The sequence below is a fragment of the Equus asinus genome, chromosome 3 (assembly GCF_041296235.1).
Source record: "Equus asinus isolate D_3611 breed Donkey chromosome 3, EquAss-T2T_v2, whole genome shotgun sequence".
Taxonomy (NCBI): Eukaryota; Metazoa; Chordata; class Mammalia; order Perissodactyla; family Equidae; genus Equus; species Equus asinus.
In genome coordinates, this window is record NC_091792.1 from 80,520,739 (window position 1) to 80,541,716 (window position 20,978).

At 40.1% G+C, this 20,978-nt stretch overlaps 1 protein-coding gene across 15 annotated transcripts in view; it reads left to right on the plus strand.

The window, feature by feature from the left end:
• PPP3CA (protein phosphatase 3 catalytic subunit alpha) overlaps window positions 1-20,978 on the plus strand; it is a 284,698-nt gene that overhangs the window by 206,745 nt on the left and 56,975 nt on the right. For all 15 annotated transcript variants that reach the window (XM_070505289.1, XM_070505284.1, XM_044766382.2 and 12 more), the window contains 4 exons: window positions 972-1,096; window positions 9,415-9,526; window positions 10,555-10,700; window positions 13,474-13,613. In XM_070505289.1, coding sequence (XP_070361390.1) covers window positions 972-1,096; window positions 9,415-9,526; window positions 10,555-10,700; window positions 13,474-13,613 — 523 coding nt within the window. The remainder of the gene's footprint in view (window positions 1-971; window positions 1,097-9,414; window positions 9,527-10,554; window positions 10,701-13,473; window positions 13,614-20,978) is intronic.

Genomic DNA, 20,978 nt, shown 5'->3' on the forward strand with positions numbered 1-20,978 from the left:
TAAAAAACATCAATTCCCAGTGATTTTTTTTTTTGTATAATGCTGTGCAGGATTTTTTTTTAATTTCACATTTTTTTCGTTGTAACATCTGATATTAGAGTACATCTTATAAAAATGCTTTTTTATAATTTAAATTTAATTGAAGTTTTTTTCTTTGTTAGTGGTACGTAAAATAATGACGTGTTTTATAATTGATGGCATTTTAGACTCAATGAAATAAAGTTGCTTTTTGGTATTTGCTTGGAAAGACTCGCCCTGAGCTAATATCTGTTGCCGATCTTCCTTTTTTTTTCCCTCCCCAAAGCACCAGTACATAGGTGTATATTCTAGTTGTAAGTCCTTCTAGTTCTTCTCTGTGAGCTGCCACCATAGTGTGGCTGCTGACAGACTAGCGGTATGATTCTGTGCCTGGGAACCAAACCCAGGCCACTGAAGCGGAGTGCGCCAAACTTTAACCACTAGGCTGTCAGAGCTGGCTTGAAATACAGTTTTTATGATACATATATACATGTCTTTTTCTTTAGGAACAATAACATGTAGTAATTGTACATTCAGACCTCAGTTGTATATAGATTATGCCAAATTCCTGCCCTTCTCTTTGCCTCATCTCTTATCTGCAGAAGGAAACATCTGTTCCACAGCACTGTTGCTTTTAAATTAGAAAATGTGTATGAATTTCCTCACACAGTGTCTCGTGGAGAATGGGTAAATGCTCAACAATAGGAGACATTATTGTTATTATTATCTTTATTTTTCTGGTTAATCTGTGAATTAGTAGACCTGAATGCTAGAGCCAGCTCTGCCACTAATTAACTTTGGAATCTCTGTTTCACTTCCCTGTTTTGCAAAAGAATGTTTTGGCTAAGATGACTCTAAAATTCCTTATGGCTCTAAAGTTTTATAATTTTATTATTGAGTTCCGAGTCTTAACATGGTATAACCATAAAATGACTTTTCTTGGTTTCTTTCAGTTTGTGGCGACATCCATGGACAATTCTTTGACTTGATGAAGCTCTTTGAAGTGGGGGGATCTCCTGCCAACACTCGCTACCTCTTCTTAGGGGACTATGTTGACAGAGGGTACTTCAGTATTGAAGTAAGTCCTCATCGTTTCTTCTTAGCTGCTCAATAATGGATCAACAATATCTTAGTAAAATAAACGTGGCCAATGTTATTGCCTTAAGGAAATCCCTAGTCTGTGACAGTGAACTTTAATACACTTAATTCTTGGGACATTACTTATCCTATTTTCAGTTGGTTCCCATATGCTTTTTACTGCGTAGAGATGCCAAGGAAGTGGCTAATAGGAAGATTTTGCCTTTTGTACCTTTTATATATTTGCGACTTTGCAAAAATTACATCATATTTTACATTAGATAATTCTGTTTCCTGTTGAGAAAACTAAGCAAAGGTGATTAAATAAGCAGGAATGCGTTTGCATGGTTATACCTTATAGTTATGAGACAGTAAGTTATCTTTGTAAACTGACAGTCAAGTGCATGCGTATCTGTCTGCATTTGTGTGTGTATGTGTGAGCACCCTTACAGATGCTATGTTTTGTCTTTTTTTGATACCTGTCATCTAACTAGGGTAATTTGTCAAACTCATTAATTAAAACAAAGTAGATAACCTTTGAATAGAGGTTCTCCCTCAGCCTCCCACCTGTGTCTGCCTCAGGTTAGTACACATTACATTCAGAGTGAAGGCAAGGACCTTGTTTTGTTCACGTGTTTGTTCTTCCTGGCGCTTAACATGGTGTCTCATACATAGAAAGGGTTCATTGTATATTTATGAAAAGCAATGGTTTCAAATAAGAATAAGTTTTAAAGAATCAGAGCTCATGCTGTAATAGCTGACATTATATGTGCTCCTGGGAAACAAGCATTAGAAAAGAAAAACAATTATTCTTTTTTTTTTTTAAGGAAGTTTTCTTTATTTTTTTTTATTTTTTGAGGACAATTAGCCCTGGGCTAACTACTGCGAGTCCTCCTCTTTTTGCTGAGGAAGCCTGGCCCTGAGCTAACATCTGTGCCCATCTTCCTCTATTTTATACGTGGGACGCCTACCACAGCATTGCGTACCAAGTGGTGCCATGTCCACACCCAGGATCCGAACTGCTGAACCCTGGGCCGCCGAGAAGCAGAACGTGCGAACTTAACCACTGCACCACCGGGCCAGCCCCCAATTATTCTTAATTAAAGAGAGAAATCAAATTTACAGAAGTCTCACACCAATATCACATATTCATAACAGTCATATAAAAGAGATTCTAGGTTTTTAAATTTTCATCATAATATTTTATTTGCTATAGGAATACTTAATGTTGAAAACATGTCATTCTTAAATAGCTTTTGTTTTTAAAACTACCGTACCAACGCTAACTTTTGGTTATTCTCTTCACCTCCCGTTGTTGACTCTATATACATAATATTTCCAACAATATATTAATCCTTTTTGCATTTAAGGATCACACATTTCTTAATTATTCATGATGATGAGGGAGAGGGGGTGATGTTGGTATATAAATCCAAAAGGAGAAAGTAAATTTTTAGTATTTCTTCCATTTGGAAGAAAGTATTACCGAGCACGTAAAACGTATATGCACTATGATTGGGACTGTGGAGGATTTGAAGAAGTGTACATCCTTGCTCTCCAGAAACCTAAATCTATGTAGGAAATGTAACTAGAAAAAGCTGTATACTGTCAGAAGCCTAGAATAGGTGGTCATTCAGGGTTCAAATATTTGAATTGATTATTAAAATCTTGTGATAAAGGAAGTACAGAAAATACTTGCAACTGGAATATGGAAAAGTGGGAGAACACTTTTCAAAAAAAGTTTTGAGCGCACATGGTTGGGGGAGACTGAATCAAAGAAGAGTAAGATTTAGCTAGGAGAGAAATTGAAGCGAGAGACGTACAGAGGGAAAGATCAGCAAGCCTCTTGCACGGGCTGACCCGACCAGCTTCGCAGGGAAGGGTGAGCAAGTGCACATTTTGTAAGACCTTTGTATCACACTAGGGCTAGGATGTGCTGAGAGTCAGAGAAGACACAAACCCACCCATGATGGTGGCTGAACAAGATAGAAGTTTGTGTCCCTCTCCAGTGAAAGCCCACAGCTGGGCAGACCAGGGTGGTGCGACCCGGCTGGAGCCAGGGCCTACACTCTTTCTGCCTCACTGCCCTGATGTGCATAGCCTCCTTCCAAAGTCAACCTCATGACCCAAGATGGCTGCACCAGCTTCAGCCATCATGTCCCTACACTACATTCAGCTAGAAGGAGACCGAGAAAGAGAAGGGCATGTCCTCTCATTTAAGGATGTTTCCCAGAAGTGACACAATGACTTCAACTAGCATCCCATGGGGCAGAATTTGTTGATCTGGCCATATGTGATTTCAGTGTGTAGCCAGATTTGAGAAAGACTGCAGGAGGCAGAAAACAGCAATGGGAGGTAAAACGTTTCTGCTACTTCCCTTAAATTGGGGTTGTGTGGAGTCTAAGTAAATATCTTTTAAAATTATTTTAGTAACTACTAAATTCAGCATATTCACTTAACACGCATAGTGCTCCTGTGAAAGTTTCTGAGGATGAATGGAATCGGTATTCTACTTTCCTTGAAGCTGACCTTCCAAGCAAGCAGAGCCCAAGACTGTCTGTTGGGAGTGACTATTTTTATCAGCCGAATGATGGAGTGCTATGTTGGAAATTTTTTATGTAGTATCATAATATTTGTCATTTTTAACAACTTAATTTGTCATCTTTTTAAATCTAATCAAAGACAATAACACTTTCTTATTAATTTAGTAATAAAGATAAAGCACTAACTCATGAGTTGCTTGAGTGACAATTGGCACAACTGGACTTCTTTATCTCACCAGGTCCATCTTGATAATATTTCTTAGTCTTATCAGTCTTTATTTACCTATGACTTTTTTACTCAGATAGTTCAGACTTCTGAATATCTGTCCTCAAACCATTTGAAATTTCCTAAACTCTCCCTAATTAGAACTTTTTAGAATCAGTCTTTTCAAATTGAAGAGGTGAGATGCAGTAATCACTCACTTGTTCCTCAGCAGATTTTTTTTAGTTCACAATTAATCTATGTATTTGAACCATGAAAGTTGAGACATTTTGTGTAATATGCACCTTTTGTAATTCAAGCAAAGGATCAAAGAATGAAACCAAATGTTGTGACATATCAAATGTAGGTGTCAGAGGACATTAAAAGTTCCGAGATGCACCTATCAGAGTCCTCATCTTGAAAACAGCTCTTTCATTAAACTCCGAGAGTCTGAGGATGCAGCCCCAGGGACTCTCCACATGCATATAGAAATGACAGAAATGCAGCGGTCTCATATGTAAAAGTTAGCCACTTTGAATAAACTGTGAGCTTTGAGGGGCTTTGCGATGGCTCAGTGATATCATCATATTTAAAGTAGAACAAACATTTGTATGAAATACGCTTACCGAGAATACTTTAGGGCTTTCTGTTATGGATTAAGGAAACTGATATTGTTTGCCTGGTATGAATGGTCTCATTTATTCCTCACAGCTCTGCAAAGAACACGTAAATGTCTTGCTTCCGTGCCTGTGGAGAGCTTGGCTCAGAGCGAGTCACACATGTAGGAAGTGGCGCTGCTGAGATTCAGTCTGCCCTCTTTCTGCTGCACCCCATGCCCTACCGTACTTTCACTAAACGGACCACAAAAAGTGCACAAATCAGTAATGCAGAAACTGATACACACTCTTACATCCCCTCGTGCATGGGCACTCACTCGCACACTGCCCTCTCCTGCACCTGTGTACTCTGAAGGTCACAGCATTAAATATAAAATATTCTTTTTGAATACGGTACTGTTGGTTTAAGGGAAACCCTAACTAATACGAGCTCAGTTTTCTAGCATGTACTATCCTAACAGGCTTCAGATGCTCTTGCTTCATCTCAATGATTCAGGGCCCTTTGGCTATCTTCTGGGCAAAGAGGGGCACTTAAGTTTAATTTTACCAAATCAGCTTTGAAAAGTGGGTTCGGATTTCCTACAGTCTCCGCTGGGTGGTATTTACAGGCACTAGGCCATGAGCTCTGGGAAGCGGATAGAACGCATTTTCTGCTCTCCCTCCCCACCTCTCCCCCACATCTTCCATTTCAGGCAAGATTAGAAATTATTCCCCACAAAGTTAGCGCAAATAAAACAAGCAGGCTTTTGAGGAGTGATGAAAGAGGTCTTTCTGTTTTGGGTAGTAATTTGTCTCGCACCGAATAGCACCCTCAGTCTGATGATTGCCTTATGCTACCTCATCTCTTTGATCAAGCCTCTGTGTATCTGTAGGTCCATGTCTGAGTGTGTTTCTCTGAGAACACAGGGAAAATCTCAGAACTGCAGACAGGCTTGCACAGCTGTCTCCTTTTCCACTCTTCACACTCCCTTTCCAGCCACGCCGCCCTGCATTGCCTTAAGCTTAGCAGCCAGCAGGCCCTCCTGCTGTACCTCCACGCAGATCTCAGCCCAGGCCTCAGACGCGTCGAAGCATGAGGAGTTGTGTTTATTCGCTATGAACTCAGACTGCAGCGAGCCACAGCAAGTCAGGCAATGTTCCCTGCTTCTGCCTGAGACGAAAAAGCAAACGGTGCATCGAGCGATGTTAGGTGACAGAGTGATGCTGCAGATGCAAGGAAGAAATCGCCTGCCTGTCTCCGTGCAGCCCGTCGTCTTTGTCAGGCACTGCTGCTTCTCTGCGTGCTTGTCAGACCAGGCGAATGAGGAGCTGCACTTGACATTTCAGGAGTTTGGATCTTTTCCCAACAAGTGCACATCCTTCACTTCATCATCCATCCCATGGTTCAGACAGCACTTTTGATTGGGACGTGTCACAGCACGGAGAGTTATTTTAGAGAGCTGATCGATATACATATGAAGTTGTATATTTTCTTTTTTACTTCCTCGCTTCCTCTTTTACCTCCTTCTTTTACTCCCCTATGCAAATTTTCAAGGATACTCATCATTAAAAGGCAAAAATTACAAAGTAAATCATCGTACTACTATTATCAACAAACCAGTTAAACTAATGAAGAAAATGATATCCGTAGTGCTGCTTCATTGGGGAAAATAGATAAATTAAATAGGAGAAAACTGTGTCTATGATGAAAATTATTTAATAAAGAGGGAGAGGATGCTCAATCTCTCATATTGAGTAATCCAAGTTAATTTTAAATTGTAAATATTTGTTTAATTATTTAGAGTGATGGAAGGACAGTCGAGGTCCGGTTGAAAATGATTAGTGCAACTAATTTACGTCTCACCATGTAAAAAGCCCAGTGTACCTTGCCTCTCTGTTTCCACCGTAACCAATTAATTCAGTGAAAAGCTTATTCAAATTAACCTTCTGATACGACATAGATGAAAATAACCATTTAACTAATTTGTATTTCATTCCTTATTATGACCATTTTTTTACAAGAGACTTTCTTTTTTAAGAATAATATCGGGTTATGATTTTGTTTAAGATCTTCAGCTCTCCAGAATGTTAGAACTTTAGATGGCAAAATAGATGCCAGCAAGGCAGTGTTGTGCTTGGCGGCTCTCTCCCACCAGATGTCGAGGGCGACAGCTGGCAGGGCTCCACTCTCCAGTCCACCCTTGCCCTTTCATTTACCATGCCACTCCTTCCATATTGGCTACATTTGTGGTTTTATTCAGTGTTTGGGAAGATATTTTATTCTTGCCACAGGGGAAAAGGAAATAAAATGTGAAAACAGGACTCTTTATTTTTGGAGTATTTTGAGCCAAGAATTTGGAAAATGAGTTATGTTTTTCTTTCTTTCTTTCCTTCTCTCCTTCTTTCTATCTTTCTTTCCTTCTCTCTCTCCCCCCTTTTCTTTCTTTCTTTCTTTCCCTCCCTCCTTTCCTCCTTCCTTCCTTTGCTTCTTTCTTCCTTTTTTCTTTCCTTCCTTCCTCTCCTCCCCCCTCCCTCCTTTCCGTGTTCCTTCCTTCCTTCTCATTTACAGGAGAGGAGCTAATGTTTCCTAAACTCCTGCTATATACTAGATGTTTTTCATCCACTAAATAGTAAGGGACATTAGCTGTGTATTAAATCGTGTACAAGGTAAATAAGGATGATAAGAATATCACAGACTGTTTCTATATGAGGTTTCAGTTATGAAAGACCCATAGTAATTAAGACTAAAGGTGAAAAAGCCTTGTGCTAGTGTCAAAAGTGGATCAATAGATGGCAGAAAAGACATATGGGTCCTAGAATGTGATCCCTCTAGTAGTATTTAAGTGGGGTTAAAAAATTGCATTTTAGGTTTCCTGTGGAGAGAAAATAGCTTTGCCTTAAGATAAGTTGTTACAGGTAAAACTAATCTAAAGCGTTCGGAACTGTGGTTATGTTTCCAAAAGGATATTGATTGGGAAGGGGCACAGGGAGGCTGCTGAGCGGAAATGTAGCTGGATTTGGGTCGTAGTTTCATGGGAGTATCCACTTAGAAAAGTTCATTGACCTGTACATTTATGATATGTGCTCTTCACTGTATATAAGTTATACTTTAGTGAAAAGAGAAGAAAAAGAAAACCTTTTTAAAAACTAGCTACAGTATAGCCAAAACATATATTCTTCCCCCAGTATATAAATAGAATACATTAAATAGAGCAATTTCAACAGGTAAACATAATTTTTAAAAGACTCTACGTATCCATTCCTATTCCACGTTAGACATCCAAAGTTAACCAATTTGGAGTGTGTGTATTACATGCTCAGGTACAACCTTATAATTTTAAATTGAGAATAGTCCTCTCATTGACATTAATAATGGTTTCTAAATAGCTTCTCTGAAATGAGAGACAAGTTTAACAGACTCCTTTTATGAAAACATGTAAGTGCACCTGTAAAACTATAAAACTGGATACACGGCAATCAGAGACTCACTGAGCCGCCATCCCAGCCACTGAGCTAACAGGGAACTTTTATACGTATCAACAGATCATGATGCTTCAAGGATCACTTGTATAGGGCATTTGGTCAACTTTTCAGAAAAATTAATATTATTTGTCACGTGAACTTTAGTTAATAACTATAATCAGAAAATGATAATTAGAAAATTAAAGTAACATATATATAATTTGATATCAACCCATTATTTTTATTTACTTCAATCATAATTACATAGTTGGAGACAATATCTTCCTTGAAAAACACAATAAATACATACTTGTTCTGACAATTAGTATTTTCTTCAAAACTTGGGCTGTGTATTCAAACATAACTGTTTCCACTCATTTAATAAATTACCATATAAGCTGATGGAGACGATTATGCTTCACAAGTGGCACAGCAAATGAATTGCTAGGAGCTTTTCCCTTTGGACATGATCCGGCATATTTACTATATGTTGGAAAGCTCTTTCTTAAAATGTGAATATTGTGTGTTTTTTAGTTTCAGATTTTAGTAACCAAAATCAGACTTGTTTCAGTATTTTTGTAGTTCTGTATCTTCTTCACTTCCCTTTTAGAACATAAACTTAGTGAGATAAAAAAGCGTACTTGTTTTCAGGGTGGTTTTCTGTTCTCTGTGGTTTCTTAATGAATGCCTGTCGAGGTTAGTGACATTGACGTTAATACTTGAGTATCCCAGTTATCTTAATGCACACTCCAGGAGGACTCTGTCCATGCAGGTTTATTCCAAACCTGGTGAATTCATAGTTGGCCCTCATGTTTACTTAAACTTCAATGCCCAATTTCAGATTTTTAAGGTATACGACATGTTTCCCCTAATATTAGCATACGTGTAGTGAGATTCCCTGGCCTTCAGTTTAATTATACTAATATATAAAACAAAAGAGCTGAAGGCCTTGTATGCTAAAGGCACTGAAAGAAAAGATGAGGTAACAGGGAGAAGGCAGCTGGTGAAGGAGAGGACATCACGGGAGATGGACACACAGTCCGAGTCAGCCTGAGCCTGTCAGTGTTCACTTCCAACTTCTGTCTTGCCTTTCCTTTCCAGTTCTTCCATTTTTCTTACCTGATTTTAAAAAAATAATTAGCTTTTTCAAGAGAAGTGTCTTTATTAATTGCCAATCACATTTCTTCTCATACTTTCATTTCAGTATGTTTTTATTTTAGTGTATTTTCATTCAGGCTTCTTTCAGTGGCCTGTGTGCAGCCCACTGTTTTCTTGTGGTGTATGGGTCCTCGGTGCGAGGGTTTGTCTTAGGTGTAGATGAACCCTGGCCTCATACCAAAGTGGTGTTTTCTGTTTGCCTTTCAATGTCCTCCTTTTGAAAAGGCCTTACCCCTTTGGGGATTTTGGGACACAGAAGCGAGTTTGGTTCATGTCTTCCTTTTATGTGAGCAAGGGGATGCTTAAGTATAATGCAAAAATATTTATTTTTATATCGTTCTTATTTTTTTTTTCTCAGTGTGTGCTGTATTTGTGGGCCTTGAAAATTCTTTACCCCAAAACACTGTTTTTACTTCGTGGAAATCATGAATGTAGACATCTAACAGAGTATTTCACATTTAAACAAGAATGTAAGTATACCTCATGCTTCTTCCCTTAACGTCCTATGTGCTAAACAGTCATTTAATCCATTCCAAGATCTCTTTACAGTATGATCCACTTCTTAAAAGTCAAAAACAAAACACAGCACTATTTTATGTTGTTCCATGTTTCTTTCTACGCATGGACAATTAAGAGAATTCAGAATTTCTTTTTAAATTATACATCCTCTATAAAGTGATCTCAAAATTTGAACTAATGTAATTTATCCTAAGAAACAAGTTGTTAAACTATCTTTTAAACTGAGTCAGAATACTACTGTTTGGGAAAATAATCCTACCCTTTAATGTCAAATCACTCAAGAAAAACAAACAGAGGGCAAGCTCAACCTTGTGACTCTCTTTTTAGACCCAGTAGAGTAATCAGCCTCTAGTGGATTTTCCAAAATTAAAGATGACTTCTTCCTTTAGACCAGGAATGAGGAGTACTTCATATAAATGTCATTTTCCTCCTCTCTCAATTTCTCCCATTGTCCAGTGAAACTTAAATTTCTCTCTTTCATTGAGTCCTATATTCAGTGGAGCGTAGAAGCTTCTCTCAAAATATTAGATACAAGTCAATGAGGGAAAGGCAACGTGCAGTCATAAGAAACAATCTTAGACAATTTCTCGCTCTCTGTTTTTCTATGTGATCATTCAGGAAAACCAGCCAGCGTGGAGGCCACCTTCCTGTTAGTCTCCTCGTTGTTTTTGTGTGTTTTTTGAGACACATCTGCAGAAACATAGCAAGGATGTGTACAAAAGTTCTCTCCTCTGCTATATAGAAAGTTCCTAAAAACCGTAAAATTTGGATGAACAACAAAAATAAAAAACAGTCAATGTAAAGGTTAATATCTAACTCTTCAAGTCTTATTTAATCATATTTGGAACTTCGCAGTGTATAGTTATAATAATATGATTCTGGAAAGAGAACATTGAGAAGAAAATAACCTATTTCAATAAAATGATGGTAGCCATCAAATCATGAGAGGAAATATTTGTTTTTGATCCTGTTTTAAAAGGTAAGATAAAGTACTCGGAACGCGTCTACGACGCCTGCATGGACGCCTTCGACTGCCTGCCCCTGGCCGCGCTCATGAACCAGCAGTTCCTGTGCGTCCACGGTGGTTTGTCTCCAGAGATTAACACTTTGGATGACATCAGAAAAGTAAGTTCTGTTATTTTCCAAGTCTGATCATTCTGTGCGCTTTAGTAATAAATAGAAGACATTAATTTCCCTGCCTTTGTCACTAACTTTATCCTTTTGAATAAAAATGATTTAAAGTGGTCATTAATTTCTTTTTTATCTAGAAAGAAAGATATGTTTATACTCAGAAGAGTTTTCATCTCTAAAACTTCAGGATTCATCTTAGCATGTGACATGTGTCTTTGGAAATGTAAAATAGCTGATCACTAAAACATGTATGCCTTTTCGTTCTCCTTTGGCTCGTTTCAAACAGTCCATTGCGTATTCATAGTTATTATAGTTAGAAAATGTTGCTTTGCTCTTGAGAAAGTATCACAACTTGACTTTTAAAATGTGTCCATGTTATTTTTTAAAATTTACTATTTTTACATCTTAAAACTTTAACAATCTAACAAAGGCCATGATGATATTCTATTGATTGTACTGAGTAGCTAGGTGAAAAACAGTTGAATTTTTTAAGAAGTTTTTCCCACTTAATTTAACTTCGGCTAGTACTGTTATTTTAGCCAGCAAAAAACTGTTAGTTTGAATGTGGAGTATCTTTTTCCTGAGAAACTGCAATAGTATGAGATAGCTTTATGTAGTGGAAGAGACAGGTTTTTTATTTCTTTGGTTATGCTCAGTGTTCTTTTAAAAGTTCATTGGTTTTTAAAGAAAAACTATATTTAGGGAAGTAAAACGATCAAATTCTACCTTAATACTCATTAAGGTTCAAGTCTTCAAGGGTAAAAGTAATATTGTGTTTACTTTCCTATTAGAAAGGAAATGCATGATTTTTATTTTTAAAGTCAAACAAAAAGCACATTAAATAAAACTTCGTTTTCTGCTCTGTTTGTGTCGTTTTTGTAAGACACCGTTGCACGTCTGCTTCTGGTGTCCTGCAGCACGCGGAGCACTGGCAGCTTCTCCCTGTTTAAATGCGGTAGAGGCGTAACGCTGCGTTGCAGCGGTGGAGCTGAAGTCCAGAGCAGTTCGCTTCCTGCATGAATGGAGCCGATTTTTTCCTACTACCTGAGGGACCCTTGAAATCAATAACTAAAATTTTTATCATAAATTAAGTAGATTTTTAAAATATCATCTGCTATCCCCAAGACTTACTTTCTGGCATGTTTCAAATATTATGTTCAATTTTCATAAATGTCGTTAAGCTCTAGACTTAGTCATAAAATGATTTTTAGGTTTGCATTTTGCCATATGTCTATTAGTGTTTCCACCACACTTACTCTATTTAATTAATTTTGTAGTTGTTTATTCTTATATAGATGGTATTAACTTTAGAATGCACTTTTTAACTTTTCTGGAATAAATTCTGTATTCTAGTTGCCTTAGCAAACCTTTAGCTGGTAATTCACATTAATCAGAAAATCTTTCCTCCTCTGCAGTTCTACCCTTAATAATAAGCTTTTGTTTCTCAGAAAGAAATCTGTATTTTTATGAACAAGCATTATTTTTCTTGAATGAATTGTTCCAAAAGCATAAATTATTTAAATCTCTTAAACAAGTCCAAGATTGCAATGAATATTTTATAGATAACCTAATGGTTGAAGTATAGAGGGTCTTGTCTTATTGAAGTTTTTCATTGGGTGTTGAAAACATGAAATATTGCTTCATTCTTTTTAGATATTAGTAAAAAATGGTATGTAGCAAAACCATTATTTACATCACCTTTTATGTCTCAGGAAAAAAAGAGAATTTGATCAGCTGTCAGCCTTATATATCCATATGTATCCTTATATATCTGGCCCTATGAGGTTTTTAAAATACTAAACTGTTGAATGGGAAGAGTATCCACTCTTAATGGATTTTCATGGCTATTTCATGCCTTTTTTCAAGAGACTCTATATTATCTGCTAACTTCACCAAAGATCCTTTAATTACAGTAAAATCAGGATAAACTAAGGAAAGTGACTGGTAAAATTGTTGGTGAAATGCCATTTCCAGTTGTTACATTGCTCATACCTTCTTAATGCATCTTTTAAAATTGAAATATGATTTTGCTAAATATTTATAGCTGGAAAATGGATTTCATATGAGGGCTTCAGGTAAAACTGTAAGGTGTAGAACTCTGAGCTGAAGAATGACCAGCTAAGTTTGGGTTTATTTTACTGCTTACTGTTACTTTTGGTTTGTACCCAGTAAGATAAGCTACATAGGCTTGTACTTTAATTAGAAATCTAGATAGCCCCTCACAAGTGAATATTCAAAATGTCATATAGCTAGTGGTGTTGCCATAAGTTGCTCCCCATCCAGAGTTCTAAGTCACAGTTTAATGGGAGCAGTAATAGAAATTTACCCAAAGATAAAAGAAAATAAAAGGTCCTCCTCAGGAAATGAAACACAGATAGAGTCACATCAAAGGGCAACGACCAAAACACTTGGACGGATAAAATAAGAAGGAGAGAAAGAGAAAAGCGAATTAGGAGAAAGGAAAAAAGGAGTGAAGAGTAAGAATTAAAGAAGCAAGAGAGAGGTAAAGGGTGAGATGAAGGGAAGGCAGATCATAAATGAGCTCGTCAGGAGGAAGAAGGAAGGAGAATTAGAGAGGGAGACAGAGTGGAGGAATGGGGAGGACAGGCGGAGGAGGGAGAGCGGGGGAAGAGAGGCAGAGGGCAGCTCATGCAGCACCGTGCTGGGGAGAGGGGGTTGGCTACTGCCAAGTGCTGCTTTCTTCTATTTTCTGAATTCCAAGTTTCCAAAGATTAGTATTTCGCTCTGTGTGTTCTATTTTTCTTAGTTAGACCGATTCAAAGAACCACCTGCTTATGGACCTATGTGTGATATCCTGTGGTCAGACCCCCTGGAGGATTTTGGCAATGAGAAGACTCAGGAACATTTCACTCACAACACAGTCAGAGGGTGTTCGTACTTCTACAGGTGAGCACGGGAAGGAGGCGGGGTGCAGACAGCCCCCCTCGCTGTCGGGAGCACAGGTGCTTCATCAGTGTTGTAATTTGTCAGTCCGTGTGTTTGATGTATTTATGATGTTTGTATAACTTCTCTAGGAAACAAGTATAAATGAAAGTTTCACTTTGAAACCCTGGTTCACATCGGTTCTCAGCACTTAATTATAAAATGAAAATATGAATAAATAAGAAATACATCTATACAAATGTGGATACAATATCTGAAGGATGGAACAGGCAGAAAAGAGGTCTGTGGTATCAGGGCAGCGAGGCAGCTGGGGAAGACAGCAGGATTTAGTGGAAATGTGTTGGGTTTTAAGAGCTGCAGAAAGGGGGCCGGCCGGTGGTGCAGCGGTTAAGTGCACACGTTCTGCTTCTTGGTGGCTTGGGGTTCTCCGGTTCGGATTCTCTGTGCAGACATGGCACCACTTTGCACGCCATGCTATGGTAGGTGTCCCACGTATAAAGTAGAGGAAGATGGGCGCGGATGTTAGCTCAGGGCCAGTCTTCCTCAGCAAAAAAAGGAGGATTGGCAGCAGATGTTAGCTCAGGGCTGATCTTCCTCAAAAAGAAAAAAGAGCTATAGAAAAAAAAATCCAGTGCCAGCCTCGATTTTTCATTTGACTATGTAATCACTTAAAAGTCTTTTTACCAGTTTTCATAACTTAAATGAGAAGAACAATTTTAAATTGGTTAAGTTATATTCAAGTTATTCTTAAATTTTCTTAAGTTTATCAGACTTCCTGGATAAATTAAAATTAGCAGCAACCCAGTATATAGATACCACGGTAAATTTATTTTTAGCACTTTGACAAGACTCATTGAAAACGTTTTCATGGTAATTTTTATATTTGCCAGTGTATGGGAATTTGCTCATTCCAGATCATTTTAGAGCACTTCAGAAAGAAATCAACAACACAGTAGGGTTTTTGCCTGTCCCCACAATGTACCTGACACCTCACCTTAACTGTAGCCTCTTGCGTTTGACTACCCTCAGTTTCTCTAATTTCTCATCACACACACAATTTATGTGAAAGCAGGTGGAGTGAAAGGAAGAAAGACGTGATGGAGAAGTTGAGGATTGTAAATTCTGGAATATATAGAGGGGGGTTTTTTTAACGTAAAAACCAAACCTGATGTTCCCTGAAGTGTACGCTCAGTTCCCGCGCTGGCGGCCGGCTGGTGGGGCTGGTGTGGGCGCAGCCACTGTCTTCTGTCTGGAAGGGCAGCCGGTGCCCTCTGCATGACGTCCATCAGGTTCTTCAGCGGGCCAACACTTTGTGCCATAAGTTAAGTTTTCCTTATGGGGAAAAAAGATTTCCTTTATTCATGTGTTGATGTGTTTGAGAAATTGAAGTTTGTGAGCGGAAAGTCTTGTATACTGTAAAGCATCATTGAAAGAATAGTTTTTGTTATAAATATTAATAAAGAGGTTTGTTTCAAGCTTATTTAGCACAAAGTTTACACTTTGTTTCTATGTTTTGGATATTTGGGCACCAAGACTAATGAATCTATTTTGGCTGAAAGGAAGAAGCATATGTTTCTAAAAAGCCTAAGGTTTCTTTTCAGAAATTAATTAATTTCGGAGTAATCTTTTATTAAAGATATTCAAACTTTTAATGAAAAGCTAAGTATTCTTAACATGTATCAAAGCCAAGTGCTCAATTTTTCGAATCTGGTGTTAAATCCCTTATTCTACCATGAGTGTTTAAATTACCTATTGATAACACTGAGTTGTGCTTCAATAGTACAAAGGCAAACAAAATCCTAACCTTGATTCTGATATCAAGCCATATTGCATTGATCTTTCTTTAATTCATACTGTCACATTCTTCTATTAGTTTTCTGCATCAGCTATTGAAATAAATCATATTCTAAATAAAGACCTATAGGGAACGTACATAGAGTTATGGTATTTGTGTTTTGTGACTATAGACACAGTTGTGTTTACATCAGAGATAAAATCCATCAGCTAGATAATTAGGGGATTATGCATGTTTTCACACTTTTGTGCTCAACAACATGATTATTTAACTCCTCTCATTAGGGGCTCTTAATAGATAATGATCTTTGTCCATGACAAATGCTGAATATCTCAATCCACAACCAACAGACTCTGGCTAATTCAAAGCCATCTAGATTGTTTTATCTGAGAAGAGAACAATGCCTCTTGTTCTGCTAGGGCTTTTGCTCCTTTTGTTTTGGTGCCATCCTGAAAGTGTCAAGGATCCTCTGTGGTTGTGGCCTATAAAGCTGATCCAGAAGGCTGCAAGGAACGATAAAATTGGTAGAGACTTGGTGACAGTTACCTGTTTGAGTTATTGACAGTTATTTGATCCACAACCCCCTGTTTTATTTTACATGTTTATATAGAGTTTGCATATTTAATTTGCTGTGCCACCCTATCCACGGAGTAACATTATCTGGGCCATGATTTAAATACAGCGAAGTTATGCATCAGTAAGAATTTATCACTGCTGTTCATGAGTTACGGAAGCTAGGCAATGTGACAGAGAGGAAGGAGTCCCTAAGAACTCCAGGGACCGGCCCCGTGGCTGACTGGTCTGGTTCGCATGCTCCACTTCAGCAGCCCAGGGGTCACCAGTTCAGATCCTGGGCACGGACCTATGCACTGCTCATCAGGCCACGCTGAAGCATGCGTCCCACATAGAAGAACTAGATTGATGTACAAATAGGATATACAACTATATACTGGGGCTTTGAGGAGAAAAAGAAAAGAGGAATGTTGGCAACAGATGTTACCTCAGGGCCACTCTTCCTCACCAAAAAAACAAAACAAAACAAAAAAACCCCTCTATTATCTTTACAACCCTACACCAGAGTTTGCATGCTCAAATGCGTGTAACCTCTAGGTGGGTAATTGAGGTACTTGAAGCAGGCCAAGTGTTAGATTGTAAAGATTAGTGAGGATCACAACAAATTGGAGGTAAAACTTGCATTTCCATGTAGACCAAACAAAGCTGTGGGCAGGATTCGGGACTGGGTTGTCAGTGTGTCTGTCTGCCCTGATGAGTCATGGCAGCCTGCGTTCCAGTTTAAAGTGTTTCGAGAGGATGCGCTGGGCCGGACCTCCTGGAGCTCCGCTGCACTGGGAGTCGGGAGTGGAGCCCATCCCGGCCATGCCTGGGAGCTGGGCTGGGCGCTCCTCTGGCGCCACCTCACAGCCCTCTGCCCCGTCCCATCCCCCAACTCTCCTCAGCTCGCCCACAGCTCCCCGCCTCTCCTGCCACAGCTTTCTTTGCTTCTGATGTTTTCTCTACGTGATTGTCCCAGGAGCCTCGTCCCTTCCCTTGGCTTCACTGGAAACTGGAAACTCTGTGGTTCGTCACCAGATCTCTGTCTAGTCTCCTCATCTCTCTCTCTTTCCTGAGCTCAAATTCTCTATTTCTAGTTGTCTGCTGGAATTTTTTTTTTTTTTTTTTTTGAGGAAGGCTAACCCTGAGCTAACATTCGTGTCCATCTTCCTCTACTTTATATGTGGGACACCTACCACAGCATGGCTTGTCAAGTGGTGCCATGTCTGCACCCGGGATCCAAACTGGTGAACCCCAGGCCACTGAAGCGGAACGTGTGCACTTAACCCCTGCGCCACTGGGCCGGCCCCTTCTGCTGGAATTTTTGATCTCAGATGTTCCATTGTCGCCTTAACCTGAGCTCACGGTGCCTGAAGAGCCGTGTTACTTCGCCCCCTGCACAACCCCCACTGGGCATCCCTCCTGGCTTTTCTGTGTCCCTTAGCACTTCTTTCTCAGTCATGCAGACAGCTTTGCTTTTTCTTCTGGCATTGAAGTCACCACCCGTCAGTCATGGCGTCTTAGCGACCTTTTCTTTATAATGTCACCAGCCTTAGACCATCCTGCCCGGCTCCCTCCCACCCTGAGTTCAAGACCTTCATCCTTAGCCTGTTGAAATCACAGCTGATTTCACAACACCCTTCCCGCCCCTTCCCCACTGTTCACACTGTTTCATTCATGGGCATCCTTTTGAGGATTCATTCAATTATTTAACAAATGTTAGCTGAGCACCTACATTACATGCCTTTGCGAGGCCTTATAGATGCTCGGAGTCCCTGCCTTCGAGGGAATGACAGTCTAGTGGCAGAGACCGATGAGCAGAGACTCACAAATAAAATGCCAGGTGAGTAGTGCTGTGATAAATGTGGAGGTGCACACACGCGCACAGAATTGGGGGCCCTAACCCAAACAGGGATGGACTGGGGTTTGAGGGACTACTCGTGGTGGAAGTGTTACTAGGCCTGAATTTTAGAGGGGGAGTAGAGCATATCCGACTAGAGTCATCGGGAAAGGCTGTTGCAGGCAGGGAACGTGGTGTTCATGAAAATATGAGGGGAGATAACTCTGGCAATTCTAGAAGGACGACCACCTGAATGGTCTCGCCTTACCTCTAATCCCAAATTACAGTCAGCTGTTTCAGTATGCCCCTAAGCTGAGCATGCATCTCGCTAAGCTATTCTACTCCTATTCTTAATGTACTCCAGAAATGTGTACATAACGTACCAAAAGACATATAGAAGCTTGTTCACACCACAGTATTCATATTAGCCCAGAAACGGAAACAACCCAGATGTCCATTTAGTAGAATGAATAATAAATTGTGGTATATTTATACAACTAAATACAGCAAATGAGAATTTGTTAACCAAAACTGCACATAACAACATGGATGAATGTCACAAGTGTAATGATGAGCAGAAGGAGCCAGATACTAAAAAGTGCATCCTGGATGATTCCGTTGAAATAAGAGTTCAGCGTTAGAGAAAGCTGACCTGTCGTGTTAAAGCCAGGATCGTGGGTGCCCTTGGTAGGAGGTGATGGGTGGCTGGGAGGAGACACAGAGACTTGCTGGGCTTCAGGTAATGTGCTCTGTCCTGGTGTGAGAGCTGGTTACAAGGATGTTCACTTTGTGAAAGGTCATCGATTTGTAATATTCTGGTTTGTGCAGTTTTCTGTATAGACGTTAGACTTCAATAAAAAGTTTGCCTTTAATAAAAATAGCTCAGTGCTCCTGAGGTGGCGGGCAGCCAGGTGCAGGTGAGAACTTCAGCTCTGGGGAGGTGCTGGCAGGAAGAGTTGGAGCCCTTCCAGGCCTGATCCCTAGTGGGTAAAATGAAATTAGTTGGAGAACCCTGGGGCAAAGAGAAAACACAGCAAGTCCTAGGAAAAGATAGGCCTGACGGCATCTGAGCAACACCAGACACCCCAGAGCTAAGTACCCATTGCCAGGCCCCAAGGAGCAGAGGAGGAGCTGGACATTTGGGCAGAGTACTCCCTGCCACTGGGCTTGGAGAGGGTAAGGACACCAAGGAGGTGGGCAGAGGCTTCCTCCTGGGCCCCTGGCACAGGCCTGCAGCCTGCCTGCCTCTGCCTTGCTGGAGCTGATGAGGGACAGAAACCCTTTCCATCTCTCACCTGCTTAACTGCCCGTGTCGACGCTCCTTGAGCAATTGAGTGTGAGCTCCGCTAAGCTGACAGGTCGCATTCAGGATGTGAAGACAAATAAAACAGTGTCCATGCCTTACGGCATTCTCTATTGCTGGAGACCAGATGTATAAACCTAATTTACAGTACAGCATGACGAGTGATATGGTAGATATACATGGGAACATGGTGGATACTGCTGTTTTCTACACCCAGGGTGAGCTAGGTTTGAAGGGGAAGGTTCGCAACTGATGGTTTAGCTTAGGCTTGGCAAAGAGTAGACCTTTCTAGAAGGAAGAATACTCAGGGAAAGTATATGTGAAGGCATAAAAGCATAACAAAGCATTTTAATAATGCTCACGGGCTATATCATGGTTGAAGAGCCCGGAATCTAGGAGATGTAATTCAAAGTCTCAAATATAGTTTAGTGTAGCAAGAAACAAAAATAAGAAAATAAACAGAATCAGTCTAATAATAGCTATTTTCTGTAGTGCCAAGCCAATCTTCTGCCATTTCGCACATTTTTGTCTTTACTACCCTCTTTCCTTTAGTTCATACTCAGTGCGCTTCTTGTCCTAACTCCTTTCCTATCTGATAACCCCTGTGTGTCATTGGCTTTAAGGTCTAACACAAGTCACAGCTAATGAACTTCACAGCTACTATGGGGTCTGGGGCTTCTGACTCACCAGGCCGGGCTGCCTTCGTTCTTGCACACCGTGGTGGTGGGAGAAAATGGAGAGTTGTTAACTGTCCTCTGCTGTGGGCTGGGCGCTGAGCCTAGGAAGTTGACATGTATTGCTAACTCATTTCATCTTGATCTCAAGTCCATGAAATAAATAACACTGTCTGCATTTTTACAAATGAGGTTAAACAGTTTGCCAAAGTTTGCCCAGGCAATTGGAATAAGAATCCAGATCTAAGGAGTCCCATTATTCCCTGGAAACTTCCACCTCTCTTTCTACTCAGAGGAGATGCATCTCTCGCGCTGAGGGAATAATCCTGTTGCAATAGAAAGACACACTTTCAGAGAAGAAGAGAACTTCTTGAGACGGCAGTGCTTGCAGGGAGTTGAACGTCACAAAGCTTGGAGCAGCGCCGCCTCCCCAGTCCTGGGAGCAAGTCTTGTTCCGTGTTCAAGACACTGGGTTAAACAACCCTTTCAGGGTTGCCTCGCCCTGGAGAGACTGTGCCCAATGAGGGTGCCCCGGAGTGTGTGAGTGGGGCTGAGATTTGCTCAGGAGCCGCCGCCCAGGCTTGGGCTCCCCCGCCTGAAGGAAAAGGGCTCTTTCTCCTCCGTGGGCACAGAAGCTTCACCTGATTATTGAAAACAGGAAAAAAAAAAAAAAAGATCTAACACAACACGGATGTTTTTCAAAAAGATTTCCTCAGACCCATGTGCTTTCTTTCTGGCTTTATAATGTCTATAAAAATTTACTATTTTATCTTTAGTGTAAGGTTTTTAAAATTATTTTTTTTAAATGTTTTACCTTCCTACCTAGATTATAAATACCCTCAGGACGGAAACCACGCCTTGCCCTCTTCCTCCCACCCCGCCCTGTGTCCCACACAATCTTCTAACACATGGCACCGTCGCCAACTAGTCTTTGATAAACTGTTGGTAAATAAGTGATTTTCCAGCTCTCTCTATAGTGTTAAGTTTGTCGTGAACTCTGCTTTTCCTACCATTCTACATAGATCTTTTTTTTTTTTTTTTTGAGGAACATCAGCCCTGAGCAAACATCTTCTGCCAATCCTCCTCTTTTTGCTGAGGAAGACTGGCCCTGAGCTAACACCCATGCCCATCTTCCTCTACTTTATATGTGGGATGCCTACCACAGCATGGCATGCCAAGCAGTGCCATGTCCTCACCCGGGATC